The sequence below is a fragment of the Phragmites australis genome, chromosome 15 (assembly GCF_958298935.1).
Source record: "Phragmites australis chromosome 15, lpPhrAust1.1, whole genome shotgun sequence".
Lineage (NCBI taxonomy): Eukaryota > Viridiplantae > Streptophyta > Magnoliopsida > Poales > Poaceae > Phragmites > Phragmites australis.
In genome coordinates this window covers 7,128,605-7,151,906 of record NC_084935.1, presented here as the reverse complement: position 1 = coordinate 7,151,906, position 23,302 = coordinate 7,128,605, and the positions used below count along the sequence as shown (strand labels likewise).

The window sequence follows — 23,302 nt, the reverse complement described above, 5'->3', positions numbered from 1 at the left end:
GCCGGTACGTCATGTTCCATCACCGGTTTCGCACGCGCACGTATGAAGCAATCTAACATGCCTGCGAGCCCGTCCGGTAACATTTAATGCTACGGGTCATGACATGACACCACTGCATCGGCCACTGTCTGTCCGCTGGAAAGGAGTGTCTAGGGAAGGAAAACATTTGAGTGGAATGCATTTAATGAGAATAGACTAGTTTGATGAGTATTTGTCTCGCGACCAGCATTCGTTGGTCGTGGGAATCCCTTACGTGATAAGGATCCTAGTCGTAAAGATACATACTGGTCACACGGTGAGACCCTGATCCGGGAAAGAATCATCTGACAACTAGATATTGGCTGGTATAAGCTCTCATAACAGAGGACCTCTGTTCTATACACCATCAGTAGGGAAAGGGATCTGTCGTCACTCCAAGTGCCAACATGTCCCACTCTACGGGCCAACATAAGTGCTGACAGGTGTTATGTAGCCACTTATCGATACTCAGAGTTTCAACATGCCTCCGTGTACAATTAACAATCTCTATAGCGTCAAGCTGGCCACTTGACAAGGGTCTAGTCAATATTTCGAATACTAACAAATATCTAGTTGGAAATCGAAGCGCTGATTGACACTTATTTTTATAATTTTTTGCTTTTAAACTATATTTTTATAATTTTTCATTAAAATACTATTATTAAAAAAATCGAGAGAACTACGCCCGCATTCTGATTTTTTCGCCGCCATCTCGTGAGACAGAAGAGAAAGTCGCCGAGGTGCACGAGCAAAGAGATGCAAGACCCAGCCAACAGATGCACGCGGTAGCTGATACCAAAACCACCCATCCCGAAAACCACCAGCCGCAATAATCGTCCTCCCACCTGCTACAAATACCGACCCCTCTCCCCCGCTCTCCCACCTCCCAAGTTCCAACACTAGCACAGAAGGAACGAAGGAAGGAAGCGCGGGCGGCGAAGCCTTAAAGAACGGTGAGGAATCGGTTTCTGACCGGATGGCGCAGCTGAGCCGGGTGTGTGCGGCGGCCATCGTGACCGCGGTGCGGGCGCAGCGGGAGAGGGCGCCCGCCGCGGGGGCGCGGGACCGGTTGGCGGGGCTCGCCCCGCAGGCCGCCGCGCTGGCCGCCGCGCGGGCGGCCGCCGACGACGGCCGGAGGCAGGCCGGCGCCGACGAGTCGCTCCGCAAGGCCATGTACCTCAGCTGCTGGGGCCCGAGCTAGGCGTGTGTCGATGCGAGTGACGACGCCGCCGCCGCCCGGTCGCGCGGGCGGGCCGGTTGGACGGGCTGTGATGGGCCTTGCGTCCCGTTTGGGATGTTGACGGGCCTCGGGCTGGCTGGGCCTCGGGCCTGGGCTGGGCTACCAGGCTACCACCGAGACGCGATCTAGATCTGTACGGTGACACCGGGACGGGCCGCTGATACGTGGGTTAACTTTAAGTGAGTTTTGTGTGTTAACAAGAAATTACCCCGTGTACAGTTACTTAGAGGAATTGCTTCCACCGAGAAGTGGGGTTCGGTGGTTGGGATTAACATCTGGAAATTTGCGGGATTTTGAAGCTGGTGGCTGTTGTAATTTATACATAGGGCTATGATGCTTCCTGTAGATATTTCATGGAACTGATTGAAAACGGGAGAAATCTAAATCATTCCATCATCTGAAGCTTGGAAGATTACATCGATTACAGTACATTTTTTTGGAGTATGGAAACCCAATCTCCCATCTTTCTAGTGTCTTCCTGAGATCTGATGATTCGCCGGGCGAGAGATTCACCTTCGTTTTGCGTGTTGTGGATCAACCTCTTGGAACTTGGTTGCGAAGTGTCCCACCAATTACAGGTCATGTGCCTCGGTTGGCATTATGATCGATCGGTTCGTGCACCAACGTGTTCACGGTCGTTTACGTGCGTGCTTTACACGCGCACGTTACCCTGCAAAGCAATTTCAGTGTTCAATCCCCGGCCGGGCGAAAGATAGACTGCTAGTTCCTGGCACTTCAGCAAATTTTGTTCTCAGCTCGAAACTCTCCACACCGTCGCCAGCGAGGGAACCGTGCCCAGACGATCGAGGCAGGAGCGCTGCTGCACGAAGACGTCGACAAGGTGAGCTCGAACAGGTTGCACCAGCTGGTGTCTGGGTTCAGAGAAAGGTCAGGTCAATCGCGGGTTCGATTTCGCTGCAGTCGCTCGCAGTAGAGACTGCAACTTAAGCAGTCGCACTGTGCACCGCCGGATCCAATCCTAGCAGCTGTAGCGCACCGTGGAGCCACTGCAGAATCTGTCACTGCACAGCGACGCGAGAGGCGAATCTGTAGCGGAAGCGATATACAGGCCTCTGCTCCCATCGATCTCTGTTATCCCTGTCTGTACGCAGGTATCTGCTGGGCCGTTCATTACTTCGACCTCTCTTCGGAGTGATCCGTATCTTCTGATCTTGCTTCTCTAAAATTAGAGTAGCTACACTTCCATAATATATTATTATTACAGTAACCTTTGCAACACTATTTTTACTACGGTAACGTTAGAGGACGCGGATCCCTTCCGAGTCGCCTCTCGTCAAAGCACTGCACGACACGAGCAACAGCAGACAGAGAGTGAGACTGACAGACGCAACAGACATGATTAACTTACATCAGACAAGGCCGCGAAGCCCGATGGATTGGTCCCGTTTCACGTGGCTTCACGTGGCGCCGGCCCCATCGCGGTCGACCGCTGGGAAGGGTGGCGCGAGGCCGGTGCACCACGCGTGCGCCGGCACTCCTGGACTCCGGAGGGACGGAATAGGAACAAACTCGGGTTGGCATCATGCTCGCCATCGTCGCCGGGCTGTAGGCTGTGCTCCTATGACTCCTGGCACGCGTGCGCGGAGCCGGTGGTGCGCCACGTGTGCGCCGTCACAGCGTCACTCCTGGACTCCGGAGAGACGGAGCGCGGACAGCTCGGCGAGCACCATGAGTGCTTACGGGGTGAACGCTCCGACGGTGTACAGAGATGTATACCCCTGCTCTTCTCTCTGTCCTCTCACAGGGAAAGTTCATGAGAACTTGGAGCTAAAGGTGCTTAACTCTGTTGGAGATCTCTCTCCGGCATATATTGGACTAAAGCATGGCTACCCGAAGAAACTGGGGCACGAAGACACATCACCAATCAACTTGTGTTAGGATGAATAATCATGTCAGTTTCTTTTCTGGAATAATTGTATTAGCTACCCGGTTTGCTGGGAAGATTGGGTTCAGTAATCAGTAGTTAGGATAGAGTTAGATGTTGTTTTCAGTTTCGTTAGTTAGTTGGTCAGCATCTGTTAGAAGCGACCGCAAGACCTAGGCTCTGTTTGTTTGTTCTTATATCGTGGATTCTGGATTGTGAATTCTGTAAACAAACAGTCAGATTCTATAAGTGTATTATACAAATATATGTTTGGATTATGACACAATTCATAATACACTCAAGGTGAACTTCTATAATTCACAATTCAGAATTCAGGGGGGAAACAAACAGGGCCCTAGGCGTGGGATAGCATGTTCGGGTGTGCAGCTAGATTGTCGTGCAGCTAGTCATGTAATTCATGTTCCATTTTGCCTATTTAATAAGTAGAGAAAACGATGCTAAAGATTGAATCAGCCAACACATAAACACCCGAGTTCTGAACTCCTGTCGGAATTTTGTAGCACACCTAGTAATTTGCTGTTTTTTCTTTAGAGCGCGATTGTGAGCGTTCTTGCATGGCGCCAGCAGATCGAGTTGATTCTTAGCTGCTATAACAATTGGCATCAGAGCCAGATACCACATTTGGTGTCGTGATAAGCCATGTCAAGTTCGTTTGAGACTCCGCATCAACGCTCGTTGTCACCACCTCGTCCCAGGACTCGATTAGGCAGCATCATCGCATGTAGCACTGCGGGACACAAGCTGGTGGTACATCGTGTGGTGAGAGAGGTCGGCGGATCAGCATCGACAACGCGCAGCTTCTGCTGGCTAAGGTGACTCGCGCACGAAACCGGTTGTACACGGTTGGACTGAACATCACCGAGCATGTGTGTCTTCTCACAAAGGCCGACGACACGGCGTGGAGATGGCATACACGTTTCAGCCACCTTCATTTCCGCATGCTCCATCTCACTGCAAAGGGGCTGGTCGAGGGCATGCTGGACATTGAGTGTGTGGAACAATCATGTAAAAGGTGTGTGATCGCCAAGCAGCATCAAGTGCCATTTCCCTGGGCATCAACGTATAGTGCGGAGCATGCACTAGAGCTGACACACAGGGATCTCCGTAGGACAATCACCCTTGCGATGTTGACCGGTAACAAATATTTCCTTCTGATCGTCGATGACCATAGCAGGTTATGTGGGTGGAGCTGCTTTGCACGAAGGACCAAGCTTTCAAGTTCTTTTGCAAGATCAAGGCCCTCGTGGAGAATGAGTCTGGACTGAGGTTAAAGGTATTCCGCACCGATCATGGAGGTGAATTCAACTCAGCCGAGGTCGTGGATTGATGCGATGAACATGGCGCCAAACAGTGTACCATGACACCGTACTCTTCTCGACAAAACGGGGTGGTCAAGCGTTGTAATTAGACCGATGTCGAAATGGCATGCAGGCTGCTCAAAACCATGATGGTGCCGACGAGGTTTTAGGCCGAGGCGATCAAGACAGTGGTACACATCCTAAACAAATCACCGACTAAGAGCCTGAAGAACAAGACTCCCTATGAAGCTTGGCACGGGCGACAACTGAATGGGTCTTATTTCAAGATGTTCAGCTGCATCGCATTCGTGAAGAAATTAGGGCTAGACATCACCTAGCTCTCTAATCGATTGACTCTGGGCGTGTTCATCGGCTACGAAGATGGTGCAAAGGCGTATCGAGTCTATGATCCCTTAACACACAAGCTTTATGTCACACGAGATGTCATGTTCCAGGAGGACAAGGTGTGGGAGTGGGGTGCACTGGCATCACAGCAAGGCTATGACAACCCATGAAGCTTCACCGTCGAATACACTGCCAACAAGGGAACTTCGGCGTTCTAGTGTACACTGGAGGTGTTGCTCCAGCTGAAGGCGGCGCAGGAGATCAGGAACATGATGAATCATGGCGTGCTAATAAAGGTGCAGCACCATAGATGGCGTTGGCGACGAACACCGAGATAATTGGCGCCTACCGTCTGAGGATGTGACTTGGGTCACTCCTCCGACGGATGTGTCACACGACACTGAAGGCGTGCCCGTGCAACATCGCACAATTCAAGATGTCCTTGCCACGATGAAGCCATATGATCTAGAGTTGAGTAATCAATATGTGCTTGCTCACGGCCGATGAACCTGCCGGTGTCGATTAGGCACTCAAAGAGCCAAGCTAGAGGCACGCGATGGAAGAAGAGATGAAAGCCATTGTTAGCAATGAGACATGGGAACCAGCTATTCTTTCGGCTAGGCACCACACCATTGGCTTGAAATGGGTTTTCAAGGTGAAGAGAGATGCTCAAGGGAATGTCGTCAAGCATAAGGCCCGGCTAGTGGCGAAAGGCTATGCACAAAGATAAGGTATTGATTTTTATGAGGTATTTGCACCTGTGGCGAGGATGGAGACTGTCCGGACATTGTTGGCTCTAGCTGCTCATATGACCTGGAGCGTTCACCATATTGATGTCAAATCCGCTTTTCTGAACGGGAACCTGATTGAGGAAGTATATGTCCAGCAGCCACCCGACTTCATCAACAATGATCAAGAGTCTCCGATGTTGAAGCTAAAGAAAGCCTTGTATAGTCTTCACCAAGCTCCTCAGGCATGGAATGTGAAGCTTGACGATACATTGTAGTCTCTCAGGTTTGAGAGACATCTCTTGCCGAGAAGAATGATGTTTGTTGGAGGGAGAAGAATGGGGAAATCTTGCTTGTGGGAGTATATGCGGACAACTTGGTCATCACAGGCTCTACCAGTGCTACAATCACTGAGTTCAAGCAACAAATGAAGAGTATGTTCAGTATGAGTGACCTTGGACTGCTGTCATACTACCTTGGAATTGAGATTTGCCAGGGAGTTGAAGGTATTTCTTTGTGCCAAAAGAGGTATGCACTGAAGATAGTTGAAATGGAGGCTTGATAGTTTGTAATCCTTGTGCTACACATATGGAGAGCAGGTTGAAGCTGTCGAGGATGGTAGTGAGAGTGTGGATCCTATAAAGTATCGGAGTATTGTCGGGAGCCTGCAATATTTGGTGAACATGCGACCTGACATAGCCTTTGTTGTGGGTGTAGTGAGCAGGTACATGGAGACTCCTACCAAATATCATATGGCTTCAGTAAAGCATATATTGAGGTATGTGGCTAGGACAGCCAGCTATGGATGACATGTACTAGAGGCAAGAGATGTCTGAATTTAGGGTAATGGGATACTCTAACAGTGATTTTGCAGGCGACACCGATGATAGAAGGAGCACCTTAGGCATGGTGTTTTACATTGGTGGAAATCTGGTGGCATGGAGCTAACAAAAGCAGAGAATTATCACTCTATCATCTTGTGAGGCTGAATATGTTGCAGCAGCATCTGCAGCTTGTCAGGCCATTTGGCTTAGCAATCTGACTGCAAGTTTGTTGGGAGAAGAGGAGAAGAAAGTGAAGTTGGCTGATGGACAACAAGTCTTCAATTGCTTTGGATAAGAATCCAGTGCACCATGATCAAACATATTGACACTTGGTTTCACTATATTCGAGAGCGTATGGACACTGATAGGATCGAGTAGAGTCATGTTCGATTGAAAATCAAGTTGCTGACATCCTGACAAAGGCACTCGGGCGTCTGAAATTTGCTGAGCTGCAGAGCAGGCTTGGCGTGGTGGAGATGAAAAATGGATGCCATGATTAGGGGCTAATTTGTTGGAATGAATAATCATGTCATTTTCTTTTCTGGAATAAATGTATTAGTTGCCCAGTTTGCTAAGAAAACTGGGTTCAGTAGTTAAGATAGAGTTAGACGCTGTTTTCAGTTTCGCCAGTTAGTTGATCAGCATCTGTTAGAAGTGGCCGCAAGACCTGGGCGTGGGATGGCACGTTCAATAGAGAAAACGATGCTGAAGATTGAATCAGCCAGCACAAAAACACCCTAGTTCTGAACTCTAGTCAGAATACTGTAGCACACCCAACAATTTGCTGTTTTTCTTCAAAGCGCGATTTCGAGCGTTCCTGCACGGGCGCCAGCATATCGAGCTGACTCCCAGCTACGATAACAACTTTAGGGAGAACCCCTAGAGATCCAGAAGATACAAACCTCTGTAGCATTTGAAAACCTGGATGATTCAAACCTCTAGGGTGTTAGAAGACCCTAGAAGGAAGTTAGCCGAAAAACATCAGGACACGCATGACATGGGCCCATGCAACAGGCGACAAAGTGAAATAAGCAGATGACTATGACATTGTATTTGTTGTACTAGACCGAAAGGACAATATCATCTTTTGTACATAGCCATGTCCACATGCTATATATCTCCATGTAATCCGTTCATGAAGGCAACTTAACTCATATTCAATTATAATACAACACATTCATAAGCACGAACCCCAGAGAGCTCTCCCATCAAGGAGACCCGGGGGCTCACTGACCGGATGTAGGGTGACTCTCGATTTTGAATCAGTGTAAATCTCATATATTACTTTTGACTCTGGACGTGGGGCCCGTAAAACAGCCAAACGTCTCGTGTTAATGTTTATGTGACTTCGTGACATGTCTCGTCATATTTGTTTACAACAACAAACTCCATACAGACCGTCCCGTGGTGCAGATTGTTGGGTAAAGAAGAGTGAACCAGAGAAGTTAGCTTGATATATGCCTCGAAACTGATGTTGCATCGATTGGAGCCTTCCTAGCTGGGAAACATTCTAATCTGTGGGAGTTAGCGAGTCTTGAATCAGGAAGGAACCTTCCAATCTCATGCACTGAACGATCGAGAGTACTCTCACTTAAAAAGCACAAGTAGCCCACGTCCATTCAGAACACCATACTCCCTAATCCCCGCATATCCATTGGGCTTCTGAAACGCAAAACCGATCCAAAGCTAACGAGCGAAATCACCGGCGCATCTCTTGCCAGCCACGGCCCACGCCAAGGCATGGCGCACGTAGACACACACTTGGTACGATTAAACCAGGCTCAGCGTAAAAGCAGAGTATCATACGCACCATCGTACAAAAAAACAGAGTACCCATACCATTGTGCAGAAAAGTGAAGGAGATGTTCAGTTTTCCGTGTACCCTAACCCCTCCAGCAATCTCCTACTGCAGTACACACGGCAATCAAACGCTACGTACAAAGAATATCACACGCACCACCACACCTCCGGGAGCGCAACGCGCAGCGCCCAGTGACGCTCACACGTTGTCGGGCAGGTCAAAGTGCTGGACGCCGAGCACCTGCAGCGCGGCGTTCTGGACGAAGAGCACGAGGCCGCACTTGGTGGCGCGGAACCCGTCCCAGAGCGGGAACTGCACGGTCCCTGAGACGGCCTTCCTCGCCGAGGCGCCCTCCCGCACGGCCGCCACCTTCTCCAGCCGCCGCACCACGTGGTCGTTCAGCAGTGGCTTGCCCTTGTTCTCGCCGCGTCCGCAGTCGGTCACCAGCCCGTTCTCGTACAGCGCCACCAGCACGCTCGCGCCGCCGGCTCCCTCCACGCGGCTGCGCAGCGCCCCCGTGAAGGACGCCTGCAGCGTCGTCGGGTTCGGCCGCTGGAACGTCACCTGCGGATCAGATCAGACATCGATCAATCATGAGCTGGTGACGTGGTAACTTTGCATGCACGATTGTTTCACGGGCACGTTACTCCGGCCGTGACACTGACACCCCATCTACAGAATCGAAATGAGTTAATAGGGTTTCTAGCTAGATAGTTAATTGCTATCTATTATTTTTTTCACGTCATATATAGACAGTGCATAAACTTATCTTTATAATGGTTAGTCTGTAACACAATTAAAGTTTTAATTAATCCAACCACCCATATTCTCTCTCAACCAATCACATATATCTTTTTGTCTTATATTTAATATCTTATGCATTGTAGTGTATCTACATATTAAAAGCTAGTTTTTCTTTTTTTTCACCTCTCTTCTCCACTAAACAAACAAAAATATGATATGGACAATCTTATAGCTAGCTAATATATACTATTGGAGACCCTCTAAGTTGTGACCCGCAGCGAGTTAGTTGATTGGTTAATTTTGTTTAGCTTCTGAACGGTGCGGCGAATTTCTACTCTGCTGAACACGATGTCACGTACTACCTGCCTAGTGGTAGATCTGAATCGATCTTTGATAAGTTTCCGAAGCACTTCGCTGAATATTTTACATCGATCGATCGATTGATCTATAATTGTGCGCATGGCAAGCTGGAAACAAGATCGAATCCAAGACGTGGTGTGCGCACCTTCATGGCGGGGGCGGGGTACCGCGGCGCGTCGCGGACGGCCTGCGCGAGCGCGTCCTGCTCGGTGCCGACGCAGTGAGCGCGGCCCTGCACGACGATCTGCGGCGTGAAGAGCGTGTCGAGGCTGAGCGCCTCCACGTAGGCTTTCTGGCGCACGGTCCAGGCGCTGGACGCGAAGGGGTCCTTCCACCCGCGGTAGTCCCAGTAGTCGACGTGGAACCCCAGCACCACCACCGAGCCCTCGCCGGAGTCCTGCGCCAGCCGCGCAGCCACCGCGTCCGCCTCGGGCGACGCCGCGCAGCCCTGCGACGAGAACAGCTCCACCAACACCGGGCCCGGGGCGACCTGCTGCTGGTCCTCTGCTTCATCGGGCGCCGAGGCCGTCGCGCCGCCCCTGCGGCCGAAGCACGCCAGCAGCCGCGGCGCCATTGCAAGGTAGCTAGATAGCTCCTACAGCCGAGGTGCACTCGTGCGGTGGCGCAGCTTGTTTGTTAGCAACGTGGTGGCGAAGGGAAGGGGTCATCAAGTGAGGCGCGCGCGGGTCGGCGTGTGGAGCGCAAGTTAAGTAGGTAGGGTGGCGCGGTAGGACCCGGATCCTTGCAGTATAGAAGGTAATGTATTTACTGTAGTAACTTGTTGGAATCGAGCTCCCCAACAAGGAAAGCCTTCGGCTCAAAGGAAAGTCGAAGTCTCCTGGGTGTGACACATGTTTAGAGGTGAATATTCTTAATTCATCTGTCGTCTCAGATCTAGTATGACCCTATTTATAGTCCGTATTTAACCACTCCACGCTAGGATTTACAATTTCACTCCTCAACTGCCACATTCTCGATATATTCGGGGGTATTATGGTACAATCAAGTACATTTGCATAATTACAATTGTACCCTGAGCGGCTATGTGGGCTTCGACGTCCATCGGGCGCCTTCGGCTAGTCTGATGACTGCGCCGCAGTTCTCTCTCCGGCCTCTAACCGAAGGTTCGCCATGACCTTCGCTCCTGCTCTCCGGCACCATGGGTCGACCTTCGGCCTCCGACCGAAGGCACGCCAGAGCTTTCGCCTGCATGGGTGGGCGAAGTCGCTGATCAACCTTTGGCCTTCGACCGAAAGTGCGCCATAGCCTTCGCCTACACGGGCGGGGGAAGTCACAGATCAACCTTCGGCCTTCGAACGAAGGTCGGCCATAGCCTTCGCCTGCATTTCCTGAAACACAACTGCAACATCCATCAGTGCTCAGCCACCGATAGACTTTGATTTGCCATTCGAAGGGGTACGGTAGATCATCCCCAACAATAGTCCCCTATAGGTATGGTTCATCTTCGAGGGGCCGAGCCTGTAAATCGGAAGATGTAGCTCAACGATGTCCCCTTCGGCCCGTCGAAGGCTTGCGGGGGCTAGGTTAACTTTTTTGCAGATTGCCCCCTCAACTGTTAATTTGTACTAAATTAATTTTTTTAATGCTGGTATGACCATCCTGCCCCTATACAACCATCGTATCAAGGACGTTAAATGTTTTTGTTGCTTACTAAAACATCTTTTAAGGCTGTGGTTCAACTTCCGACACGTCTCGTTATAACCGCCGCTGCCCCCTTTTCACCGATATAAATACGCGTCGCGCGGTAGTTCATTTTTTACCGCGTGAAATCGCTTAAGCCATAGCTCTCGTACGAAGTGTCTCACGTTCTCTTCGCTTCCGAAGTCTCTCGCCATCTCTTAGCTTCCTCAACTCAGTGCGATGGCGCCGAAGGTCAGGTCAAACCGTCCGAAGACTTACTGGATTGGACAGTCCAAGGTAGATGACGAGGTGTTAGTCGGGCTCATAAAGGAAGACTTGATCAACGATGTGTCAAAGGTTAGGCTCCCAGGGAGCCATGAGATGCCAGAGCTCGCAGATGACGAAGCTATCGTCTTCGTCGATTACTTCCGTGCGGGTCTCCGCTTTCCCTGCGACGAGATGGTCACTAAGGTTTTGAAACTGTTTGAAGTCTACATACATCAGCTCATGCCCAATGAAATTGTGCAGCTTGGTCTGTTCGCTTGGGCTGCCCGATCTGAAGGAGCGAAGGCGTTGGCCAGGGCCTTCGCCGCCGCCCACCGGCTCCACCACCAGCCGAAGCTAGTATTCGCCCGTAGTGTGCAGAGCGAAGCCCATTATGGATGTTTAAACTTTAAAAATAAGTGGCCGAAGGATTGGACACAATGGTGGTTTTACCACAAGGTGGACCAACAAGATTTTCTTGTTTACAAATGTGAAGAAGTGAAGGGGAACCGCGCCCTAGATGTGTAGTTGAAGGCCTCTCAATGGCCGGCACTTGAAGCCTTCTCCAGGTGTGCGAAGTACCTGCCCACTCGAGATCTTGTAGAATAATTCATTGCAGTGGGAGTGTGGCCCCTTAGCCAGGACTGGAGCATCCCGGAGTTGCTTACCATTCTTGATCTTTGCCAGACCTAACGGTGGCCGAAGTCGAGGCCAGGGCCATGATGCTGCTTGGGAAGTTCACGCAGGGTGAAGCCCAACTATGCACTGAGCAGGGTCTTGGGCGAAGGCTCAACCGAATTTTGGAGTTCAAGGGTCTTTCCTACAGAGACAGGCCAAAGGCAAACGCACCCTTGCTGGGTCAAGGTGGAGAGGGCTCCCCGGTCGCCAACATCGGCGGAGAACCCCCCGCTGGTGGCCAGAGGAAATGAAGACATCCGGACCCTTTGCCTCAAGGAGGCAGGAAGAAGAAAGCCCTCGCCCTCAGGAAGAGGCCTCACGAGGTGGCCTTCGACGACGTTTGTGAAGAAGTGACTCCCGATGGTTCAGTAGCCCTCCAGGCTATACCCCTCTAACAAGAGCCACCGGAGGGCACGCAGGGGCTTCTCTACTCGCCAAAATCATCCTTTTGCACGCACGTGGATCTTCCCACGCTAATCCTTAGCAACGACGAGGAGGAGCCGTCGGAGCCGCGTACAACCGCTGAGCCAGCGGCAGGGGACGCTGAGGTCGAAGGGGCCGAGAATATTGAGGCGATAGCCGACTCGTCATCCTCCTCTTCGTCCTCGAGCTTGTCCTCTGACAAGTCGTCCGGTGGCCACAAAGCCATGGAGACGGAGGAGGAGTCTACGCCACCCATGCCCAGCCATGGTGAGAAGGGACTCATGAGTCACGTGGTTTAATCGACGTGAAGGCTATCGAAGCCGAGGCGTTTAAGATATCATCATTTGAACCAAGCTCGGGGGAGGTTAGCGATGCCAAGAAAATTTTCAGCACCTTCGTCCTACCCGGGCTTGAGATATCCCTCGCGGGGAAGCCCGTCGCCGAACTCATCGATGCTTCGAACGTGGCCATTGTGAAGGTATCTGCATATGTTTTATTATGTTTATTTGTTACCTTGCTGCATTGTTTATTTTGTTACTCGTTCTCATACTCGTGCGCTGTCGCAGGCCATGCTTATTTCGCGCGCTCAGCGCAAATAGGGGGAAAATTTTGAAGCCCGCGCAAGGAATGCGGAGACGCAGAGGGACATGCTCCGGGCCCGGGCGGAAAAAGGTGAACCCAAAAACATGAATTCGCGCACCGAGCGAGGGAAGCTGTGGCGCGCTTGTAATAGCTTGAAAAGGAAATGATCTCCCTCCGCTCAGGCAAACAGAGCGCCGAGGAAGAGGTCAAGTACCTCCGGCAAAATCTACAGGCATCCGAAGCGCAACTTTCCGAGCTACAAGCACTCTGCACCGCTGAAATAACTAAAGCATAGTGGCTGCATGAAGAACTAGGAGAGGCGAAGGCGTTATCCGAAGATGCCCTTAATTTGCTTGGAGAGCTAGAGCTGAAGGCCGTCGCAGCCTGCGAAGCCATTAGCAATACATTTGAAGGGATTGGTGCTTCGGCTGTGCCTCCAACGCTTGATATTGTCGGGCTGGGTGGGCTTATAGGATGAATTAACGAAACCAGCGGAAGCCTTCTGCCCGCGGCTCAGTTATACAGCGACTTCTGTGCCATGGTCTTAGCCCGAAGTATAGTACAGTCAATTGAAATGACCGGCTATGACCATCATGTTGCACTTCAAAAAACACACCTTCCGCTATTCGACGGATATGTCTACTTCGGCCATGTCGAGGGCGTCGAAGGCCATCGCGCGGTCGTTTACCACTAATTACTGGTGTAGACATGGCCGCAAGCTCACCCTCCGGGAGGCGGAGATCAACCGCCAGCGAGTCCTTTTTTGTATAATTAATTTTCTCAGACGTCTGCACATTGATCGAACCTTTCTATTGCAGGCGAAGGCGAGGGATGACCCTTTGTCTAAAGCGACGACCGCAGCGACCGAAGAGACAGGGAAGGTGTGACGAAAAAGTGCGAAGCGTCGCATTTGGCCTTGAAATTTTGTTATTGACTGAGGCACTGTAATATATATATTATTTTTGTTTTTTGTTAAATGTTTTTGACTATCTTCGCTCCCTGCGCAGGTCCTCTCCTCGGACATTGCACAGGTAGTCGAAGACGCTGTTCCCATTACAATGATGCGGGACAATTTTTTCATGTCTTGGTCTTGTTGGGACTCCTTCCGCTGACGCCATCCAGATATCGATTTCGAGAGGTATTGGAGGGCGAAGTGTAGGGCCTATGATGCTATGAATGCCAGATCCAAAGCATTTTGGAAATCTTTTAGCCCTTCGGTTTTAGGTACCCATAGAGTTGAGCGCGATTCCCATTGGATTGCGCGTAGAGACTTCGAACCTCTGCATATTCTCATCGACCCGAAGCCCGAGCCAGAGGATGACAGCGGCGGGCTCCTGCCTCACCAGTTTCAATTTTGTTACCGCCGGGGACCCTCTTCGCAAATAGTGTGACATACCGAAGGTAGGAGCACTCCGCATGTATCTTCGTCCACTTCATCTTCTTACGTTGGATCCCCATTGGACAAAACATTGCCTTTTCATGCTAGTCAAGGCATAGCCTTTCAATTTGGCTTTAGCTGATGGTATAAGGATTTTGTTGATCCTGATATTGATGATTTTGCGGATAAAAGATGTTTGAGACAATTACTATGTTATTATACTTGTGCTTATCGAGTTGTGTCTTTGGCGGCACCGCGCACAAAGTGTGATCTCAACAACACCGTCTCGCCCTACTATAAAGCTTTAGGGACGCTTGACAACAACGCAAGCAAAGCATCGCTCGGGAAACGCCGTCCACCCCCCCCTCCCCCGACTTTAGGGCCGTAGGGACTTTCGGCAGCGACGCAAGCGAAGCATTATTTTGAGAACGCTGTCCCCCCCCCCCCCGACTTTTTAGCCGTAGGGACCTTCGGCAGCAGTGCAAGCGAAGCATTATTTTGAGAGCGCCATCCCCCCTCACTTTTTAGCCGTAGGGACCTTCGGCAGCAATGCAAGCGAAGCATTATTCTGAGAACGCCGTCCCCCCTAACTTTAGAGCCGTAGGGACCTTCGGCAGAGGGAACTTTACTCTTAACGGCCCGGTAGTACGTGACTTGATCTCGCGTTGTAATTTCTATTTTTTTTATTCCGAAGGTTTGTTTCTCCTTCGGTGAGAAGGCAGGTACTCTTAGCCCCCGACTTTGCCAAGAGGTGCGTCGCCTGATTTTAGGTCGAGCAGCACTTCGGTTTTTTTTTCCGAAGGTTTGTTTCTCCTTTGGTGCGGGGGTAGGCACTCTTAGCCCCCGACTTTGCCGAGAGGTGCGCCACCTGATTTTAGGTCGAGCAGCACTTCGGCTTTTTTTTTTCTCCGAAGGTTTGTTTCTCCTTCGGTGCGGGGGCGGGCACTCTTAGCCCTCGACTTTGCCGAGAGGTGTGCCGCTTGATTTTAGGTCGAGCAGCACTTCAGCTCTTTTTTTTAGGTCGAAGGGTAAGGTTTCTTTCTTTGACACTTTGCACCTCAAGTTTTACAGCGGGTTCTCGGCCCACTTCTCGTCGATTGGTGTGCCCCCTTGTTTTGAAGGGCTGTCACACTTCGACGACGAGTTATGCATACTCAAACCAAAGTACATGCTTTCTTGGGGGTATTTCCATATATATTAATGTTTACAAAGGTCGCTGCCTCATTAAAAACCTCACGCCCTAACGAAGGGTTCCCCCTGTGAGGAAAAGAGTACAGCTCCCGTACATTTTTTATTACATGAAAGGAAAACAAAATTACATAAGTGTTCACTGGTTTGAGTGCCTCGCCCAGTGATGCAAAGACTTCCTCTACTACTACACATAGAACTTGCAAAGGTTGTCCCCATTCCAAGTATGCGGGAGGTCATCACCCTCTAAAGTAGCCAAGTGATAAGAACCAGGCCTTAACGACCTCTTCACCAAAAAGGGGTCGTCCCACTTGCTTTGCAGTTTTCCCATGGATGAAGCATTGTTGAGTCTTTGTAGTACCAAATCCCCAGGGGCGAAGTCCTTTAAGGATACTTTCTTGTCTCTCCACCTTCTAGTCTCCTCCTGATATTTAGTCAAGTTTCGGCGACCTGTAGTCTCATTTCCTCAAGCGCATCTTTTGATGTCAATTCTTCGCTTGCGCCGATTCATTTGTGACCCTAAATGATCTATTTTTACACTCTTCTGGAGTCATCGCCTCTTTGCTGAAGAGCAGACGAAATGGTGTGAAACCGGTCGGTCTTGTTACTGTTGTTCTTACAGACCATAAGACCTTCGGTAACTCTTCCACCCATTTTCCTTTCGGCAGGCCTTGCAGACGCCTCGCGACACCAGCAAAAATGATGTCGTTTGCCCTTTCCACGACTCCATTCGACTGTGGGTGATACATAGATGTGAAGTGGACTTTGATTCCTAGGCCTTCGCAGAAATGCTTGAATCTTTCACTATCAAATTGCGTGCCATTATCCATGGTAACTTCGTGTGGGACTCCGAAGCTGCAGATGATGTTCTGCCACAAGAATTTTTGGATATTTCTTGACGTTATATTCACCAGCGGCATTGCCTCCACCCACTTGGAGAAGTACTCTACTGCAACAACATCGTAATGCAAGTTTCTTGGGGTGGCTGGCAGCTGGCCGACAATGTCCAATTCCCCACCGCGTTAATGGCCAGATTGGTGGAATGAGCTGTGTCTTCGTCGAAGGCCTGTTTGATCCCTTTGCCAAGTACTGGCACTGCGTACAACTTCGGACTATATAGTCCGCATCACTGACCGCCTTTGACCAAAAGAATCCTTGCTTGTATACTTTTCCAACTAGGGCTCGCGTGCCTACGTGCGAGCCACACAGTCCTCCACGTATTTCTCTCAGCAAATTTTGCCCTTCTGCCAGGGATATGCATTGCAGCATAGGTGCACAGACTCTAATCTTGTACAAGTCGTCTCCCACAATTTTGTAGTTCCAGTCTCTCTGAGCCATGCGCTTCGCTTCAACATTATCTTCGGGCTCATAGCAGCTACAAAGATAAGCCATTATGAGAGAGCGCCAATCTTTGTTTTCAATTATAGCAATTGAGCGTGCCTTCTGCGAAGAGTCCTCTACAGCTGGCACACTCAATTTCTGGTAGAATACATCTGGCGGTATTGGCAGATTTTGTGCTGCGGCCTTCGCGAGGTCATCTGCTTCGAAGTTATCATTTCATGATATACCCTTGACTGTGAATCCTAGGAAGTGCTTTTACATGCTTCGAACCACTGCCATGTATCTAACAAGCTCTGGTTCTTTTGTCTGAAATGTCTTGTCAATTTGGCTTGCTATTACTTTAGAGTCTGTCTTAATCAACACCCTTCGGGAACCCAAAGCTTTCGCCTTGCGAAGGCAAAGGAGGACGGCTTCATACTCTGTGACATTGTTTGTTGATCAAAATTCGAGTCTGGCAGCATATCTCGGCTTTACTCCCGAAGGCGAAGATAGTACCGCCGCCGCACCCGCTCCTGAAGCCACCCAGGCCCCGTCACAATATGCGATCCAGATTGGGTCTGACGGTTCTTCTGCTGAGGCTTCGGCCTACGGCGTCCACTCAGCTACGAAGTCCGCTAATGCCTGGGACTTCATTGCTTTTCTTGCAATGAAAACAATCATGAGTGGAGCGCTCTCTTCTGCCCATTTTGCCATCCTCCCTATAGCTTCTCGATTTTCAAACATGTCATGAAGGGGTAGGGAAGTGGGCACTGTAATCTTGTGAGCCGTAAAGTAATGGCGAAGCTTGCGCGATGCCATCACCAGTGCGTAGGCCACCTTTTCCATTTTGGTGTAGAACCTCTTCGGGCCCGCCAGGGCCTCTGACACGTAATATATTGGAAATTGTTGCAACTTTTATTTTCTTGCCTCTTCTGCACAAGTATGGCACTTACTGCCGAAGGGAATGCTGCTATGTATAGCAACAAATCAGCCTCGGGATCGGGGCTGGACAAGGCAGTGAGCTTCGTTAGATAATTCTTCAGTTCATCGAAGGCTTCTTGCTGCTCCGTGCCCTATTTGAATGGGTCGAAGCCTTTTAGCGTTTTGAAGAAATGTAGGCTTCGCTCTGCCGATTTTGCGATGAACCGATTTAGCGCTGCCAACCTACCTACCAGGCACTGTGCTTGTTTCCTTCTCTACGGAGGTCTCATGTCAATTATTGCCTGAATTTTTTGGGGTTCTGCTTCGATGCCCCTCTTCGAGACCAAGAAGCCCAACAGCCTTCGAGACTGTACCCCAATGGCGCATTTTTCGAGGTTTAGCTTTAGGCCTGCGCTTCGCAAGTTTTTGAAAGTTCCCCAGAGATCTTTGAGGTGCTGGTCCTTCCTGGCACTGTTGACCACTATGTCATCGACATATGCCAAAACATTTCGCCCTAGTTGTGAATTCAACACTGTTTGCACCAACCTGGTGAACGTAGCGCCAACATTTCGAAGGCCAAAGGGCATCCTTACAAAGCAGTATATGCCGAAGGAGGTTCTGAAACTTGTTTTTTCCTCATCCTCCTTCGCCATCCAAACCTGGTGGTACCCAGAGTACGCATCTAGGAAACTCAACATTTCACAGCCAGCAGCAGAGTCTACCAATTGATCAATTCTTGGTAGTGGGAAGTCATCCTTCGAACAGGCTTTGTTTAGGTCTGTGAAGTATACGCACATTCTCCACTTGCCATTACTTTTCTTAACTAGCACCGGGTTTGCTAGCTACTCCGAATGTAATACTTCGCATACCACGCCAGCATGAAGCAGCTTCTTTACTTCAACCATAGCTGCTTCTTCCCTCTCTTTCGAAGCCTTCCGAAGCTTTTGCTTCTTTGGCTTCGCATTTGGGTCTAAATTTAAAGTGTGTTGAATGATTTCCCTACTGACTCCTTGCAGATCCTTCGGAGACCAGGCAAAGATATCTTCGTTGCTGCGAAGGAACATTATCAATTTTCGCTGATCTCCTTCTGTGACCTCTGCCCCGATAATGATTTTTTGTCTGGCTTGTTAGGACACAATGACACTTTCTTGGTCTGCCCTTCCGGTACAGCCTTTGCCACCTTGTTTACCTTAGGTTGGTCTTCACATTCTCCAAGATCCATCGAAGCTCCCGCCACTACATGGACATTTCTCCTACCTGGAGTGATTCCCACTTCAATCCTACGGGCCACTTGTTGATCTCCGAGCACCGTTATGACGCCTCCGGGACTGGGCATCTTCATACACAGATATGCATGGTGCGGTATTGCTCCGAATGTATTCAGTACTCCTTGTCCGAATATTGCATTATATGGGTATCTGATATCGACCACATCGAAGGTAATGTCCTCCATCTAGAAGTTTGACCCTTCGCCAAATGACACCGGGATTGCTATCTTCCCCAAAGCAATGATTGCGTTTCCGCCAAAGCCTAGTAGTGGAGACCCAGCCTGGTTAAGGTCACTTCGCCGCAAACCCATTTGTCAAAGGCATCGGCAAAGATGATATCCGCCGAGCTTCCGCCATCTATCAGAATTCTATGCACTTCATTTCCTGCAATGTTTGCCGTAACCACAAAGGCGTCCGTGTGCAGGTAATCTAGAACCCTCATGTCCTCCCATGAGAATGTAATGGGCACATTGGACCATCTTGAGTGAACATAAGTTGGCCCTACACCAACGTGGTTAACCCTTCGCACATATTCTTTTCGCTGCCTCTTCGATTCTGTTTCCTGATTGGATCCTCCTGAGATTACCAACACTATGTTGTATCCACGATTCACTGTGCTCATCGACCTGCTGGTCTCTAGGGGGGGCTTCGATCGCTGGTCTTGGTGGAGACGGAGGTAGCTCTCTTTGGAAAGCCAACTGTCCAGCCGTCTGATCTGGCTAGGCCGAAGTTATGGGAATATATTGTTGTGCTGGCGCAACCATTGGTCGCCAATGGTTAGCGAACGTTGTGCCTGGGTTGTGGTTCTGATTGTTTTCCCATACTTTGCCATGCCTGAACTGTGTGGTGTGATGCACAATTATTGCATGATCGAAGGATTGCTTCGCTAAGCTTTCTTTCATGTCCATGACTGTGGGCACTGCTTAGTCCTATGACCAGCGCCTTCGCCATGTAACTCACAATAGAATGTGACCGGGTCCTGTGGAGCCCGTCCACCTCGGCCTCCTCGGCCTCGGCCTCTGCCACTCCGGCCTCATCAAGTAGCCCCACCTTGCCCTTTGCTTACCGCCTGGGTGACTTTGATTGGTCCGGAGTCTATCTCATTGACATCTTTTTGCTTCATTGTGTACTCGGATGCTTCAGCTTTTCTAACATGCTTCGATCGGTCTCTTGAGTGTCCAGTGCATGCTTCCCTGGCTGACGTATTTGTTTTTAGTGCTTTCGAGGCTACCATTTCATTCTTCCTCCGAAGGTGATCGAGCTTGGACCTTGCATACTCTTTCATCTTATTGAGGAGCTCTTGTACGCTCCCTGGCCTCTTTCGTGTAAGCTTTCCTACCAGAAGCCCTCCTCTGATGCCCTGTATGGCGGCATCGATGATTGTGTCTTCGCTCAGGCCTTTCGCCTGACAGCGAATGTGTACGAAGCGACGCATATAGCTCTGCAATGTCTCTGTTGGCTGCTGCTTCAATGCGAAGAGGTCACTTATAGTAATCTTGTCCGCCTGATTTCCTCGGAAATTGTTGTATAGGGCGTTGCGCAACTACTCCCATGAATAAATGGATCCTGGAGGCAACACGGAGTACCACGACCTTGCTATCCCTTTCACGGCCAATACAAAGGCCTTCGCCAGAGTCGCGTCGTCTCCTCCAGCGGATTCGACTGCCGCCTCGAAACTCATTACAAATTCTCTCAGATCTGACTCTCCGTCAAACATTACCACTCTAGGCATCTTGAAGCCCAAAGGGCACGGCTGGTTCTGCAAGCCAATGGAGAGCGAAGACTCTGGATCGCCTGCGCACGACTGTCGCCGAAGGTCTTGCCGCCAAGCAATCCAGCATGCACTTTTTCGGTGCAATCTGCCTCTCCAATTCTTCGGCTTTCAGCCTGGCTGTTCTTTCCTCTTGTGTCTCATCTTTGTCTTCATATTCTGCGAAGTCACCTAGGTCATCCCACTCTTCAACATGCGCCTTCCTTTGCTCTTCTGCCGAAGCCTCGAAGCGGGCGCGAGCATTGGCTTCTATGACCCGCACTGCTGCTGCGTTTTCCTGGACGGCTGCTTTGTGGCTGTCTCCGTTATCACCTGGGGGCACGACATCAACACCATCATGTTGTTTGCGCTCACCAAAGGCTCCTCCAGTCGAAGTGTTGCTTGGGCCTGGCACCACCGAAGGGGGCCTTTCAGCCGAAGCCCCGGCTACAGCCGAAGGCTCTGGTAATGTCTCCGATGTACCAAGTGGCTTCGTCTTCTTTTTGGGTGGCATAGCTTCAGTCTGTTCGATCCCCGTGGACGGCGCCAATTGTTGGAATCAAGATCCCAAACAAGGAAAGCTTTCAGCCCGAGAGAAAGCCGAAGGCTCCTGGGTGTGACACGTGTTTAGAGGTGAATAATCTTAATTCCTCTGTCGTCTCAGGTCCAGTATGGCCCTATTTATAGCCCGTACTCAACCACTCCACGCTAGGATTTATAGTTTCACCCCCTCAACTACCACATTCTCGGCATATTCGGGGGTATTATGGTACAATCAAGTACATTATTATAATTACAACTGTACCCTGAGCGGCTATGTGGGCTTCGACGTCCATTGGGCGCCTTCGGCCAGTCTCATGACTGCGCCGCGGATCTCTTTCCAGCCTCCAACCGAAGGTTCACCACGACCTTCGCTCCTGCTCTCTAGTGTCGTGGGTCGACCTTCGGCCTCCGACCGAAGGCACGCCAAAGCCTTCGCCTGCACGGGTGGGCGAAGTCGCTGATCAACCTTCGGCCTTCTACCGAAGGCCCACCATAGCCTTTGCCTACACGGGTGGGGGAAGTGGATCAACCTTCGGCCTCCGACCGAAGGTCCACCATAGCCTTCGCCTGCATTTCCTGAAATACAACTGCAACATGCATCGATGCTCAGCCACCAGTAGACTTCGACTAGCCATCCGAAAGGGTACGGGAGATCATCCCCAACAAAGCTGAAACAGTAAAATATAAGTAGGTGAACAATAATTTTACAGTGGCACTGCAGCAACAGTATTTTGTTATGCTGTAGCGACGACTCCTATTGTTCATCAGTTGTAGCATCTGATCTGATCCGTTGGTTTTTATCTGACGGTTGAGGATATCTATTAGTTTTTATTTGACGGTTGAAGATACATCTTAATATATTTTACTGTAGTCCTCTATAGTTACTTAGTTATAATTGCAGAGGTTCCCGATTGAACACGGTAGCGGTTGGGTGGGTGGAAGGGGTCGAAAGGAGGGGAGGCGATGTGTAACGGAACGTGGCGGTGGCGAAGGAAAGGCGACAGGACACCACATACGACGCCAGCCTGGGACAGCTTCGGTCTTCACCGGCCACGTTGCGATCTGTCCGCCTTCCCCTTCCTGCCCAAGTGCCCATGTTGTGCATGCTTTGCCTAACCTCCATTTACCTTACACTGATAACTTTACATTTCTTTATCAGGGTTCATTCGGTCAGTTCGATCTGTATGCCGCATGTAAACGCATCATTAATTTTGCGGTCATATTCTTTGGCGAAGGAAATGGAATGCTAAAGAGAAAGAGAAAGAGAAAGAGAAAGAGAAAGAAGGCACTTCTGGTCTTCTGCTTTCATGGTCGATGCTTTCCTTCGCTTGGTATGTTTCGTGAGTGGCTGGATCCGCGTGCGGGCGCAGGGGCCGGGCGCGCATTTGCTTGGGACACAACATGCAGGCCACGTTGCGTCGATCATTAGCTGCTAATCATGTCACCAGATTATACTAGTGCGCCACGCGGTGGTGTGTATACAGTAGTTCATCTCCACGATCAGATTCAGACACCATGGCTGAGCGAGAAATGCAAACAGCTGCGCGAGCTGGGAGACAGAGGTCGTTTGGTTGGCGTGCGGTGCAGCGGTGGTGAGTGCGGCCGTGCACCTGATGCTACATGGACGCCCTACCTGATCACTGTCGGTCTAGCCTTGATGAGGAGACTGTCGGTCTTCCTGACAAGCACTGTAGTAATACCACCGTAGCACCGTGACTTGTATGGGCTGGTGACAGTGTGCCACCGTCCATCCCGCCTTCAAATGGGCCTGGACCGATATGCGTAGGTGGACTGGGCAATGAGCATATTTAAACCCAGTCCAACAACGGCTTGGGTACGTCAGTACGTGGTAGGCCAATCTGGATCAGGCCTTTTTTAAAATGGAAGAAGAAGGGCTCATTGAGTACAGAATTGCTAAATCTAAATAAGGCCGATCAGGGCATGAGAAGAATAGAGTCCAAATGTAGGTTACGCCCATCTTAACTATGATACTCTTAATCTTTATCATCTTGATATGATATTAAGAGGCGGTAAATCTTCCTTTATCGAAAGTCCAAATGAATGGGCCCATAAGATGAGTCC

At 50.2% G+C, this 23,302-nt stretch overlaps 2 protein-coding genes across 2 annotated transcripts; one reads left to right on the top strand and one right to left on the bottom strand.

The window, feature by feature from the left end:
- Nucleotides 1–882: 882 nt before the first annotated feature.
- LOC133891900 (uncharacterized) lies at nt 883–1,654 on the top strand. Its single transcript, XM_062332602.1, has one exon. It carries the CDS (start codon nt 995–997, stop codon nt 1,217–1,219), a length of 225 nt encoding a protein of 74 aa, XP_062188586.1. The 5' UTR covers nt 883–994; the 3' UTR covers nt 1,220–1,654.
- Nucleotides 1,655–8,174: 6,520 nt separating this feature from the next.
- LOC133892805 (uncharacterized) lies at nt 8,175–10,005 on the bottom strand. Its single transcript, XM_062333759.1, has 2 exons — nt 9,410–10,005; nt 8,175–8,724 (listed from the first exon to the last, which is right to left on the bottom strand). Exons 1-2 carry the CDS (start codon nt 9,836–9,838, stop codon nt 8,359–8,361), a joined length of 795 nt encoding a protein of 264 aa, XP_062189743.1. The 5' UTR covers nt 9,839–10,005; the 3' UTR covers nt 8,175–8,358.
- Nucleotides 10,006–23,302: the final 13,297 nt, after the last annotated feature.

Bases quoted from the DNA above. Each gene is read 5' to 3' on its own strand.
- LOC133891900 (XM_062332602.1), top strand. From the start codon at position 995: ATGGCGCAGCTGAGCCGGGTGTGTGCGGCGGCCATCGTGACCGCGGTG.
- LOC133892805 (XM_062333759.1), bottom strand. From the start codon at position 9,838: ATGGCGCCGCGGCTGCTGGCGTGCTTCGGCCGCAGGGGCGGCGCGACG. The intron at 8,725-9,409 runs GTGCGCACACCA...TCTGATCCGCAG, and splicing joins ACCCCGCCCCCGCCATGAAG to GTGACGTTCCAGCGGCCGAA.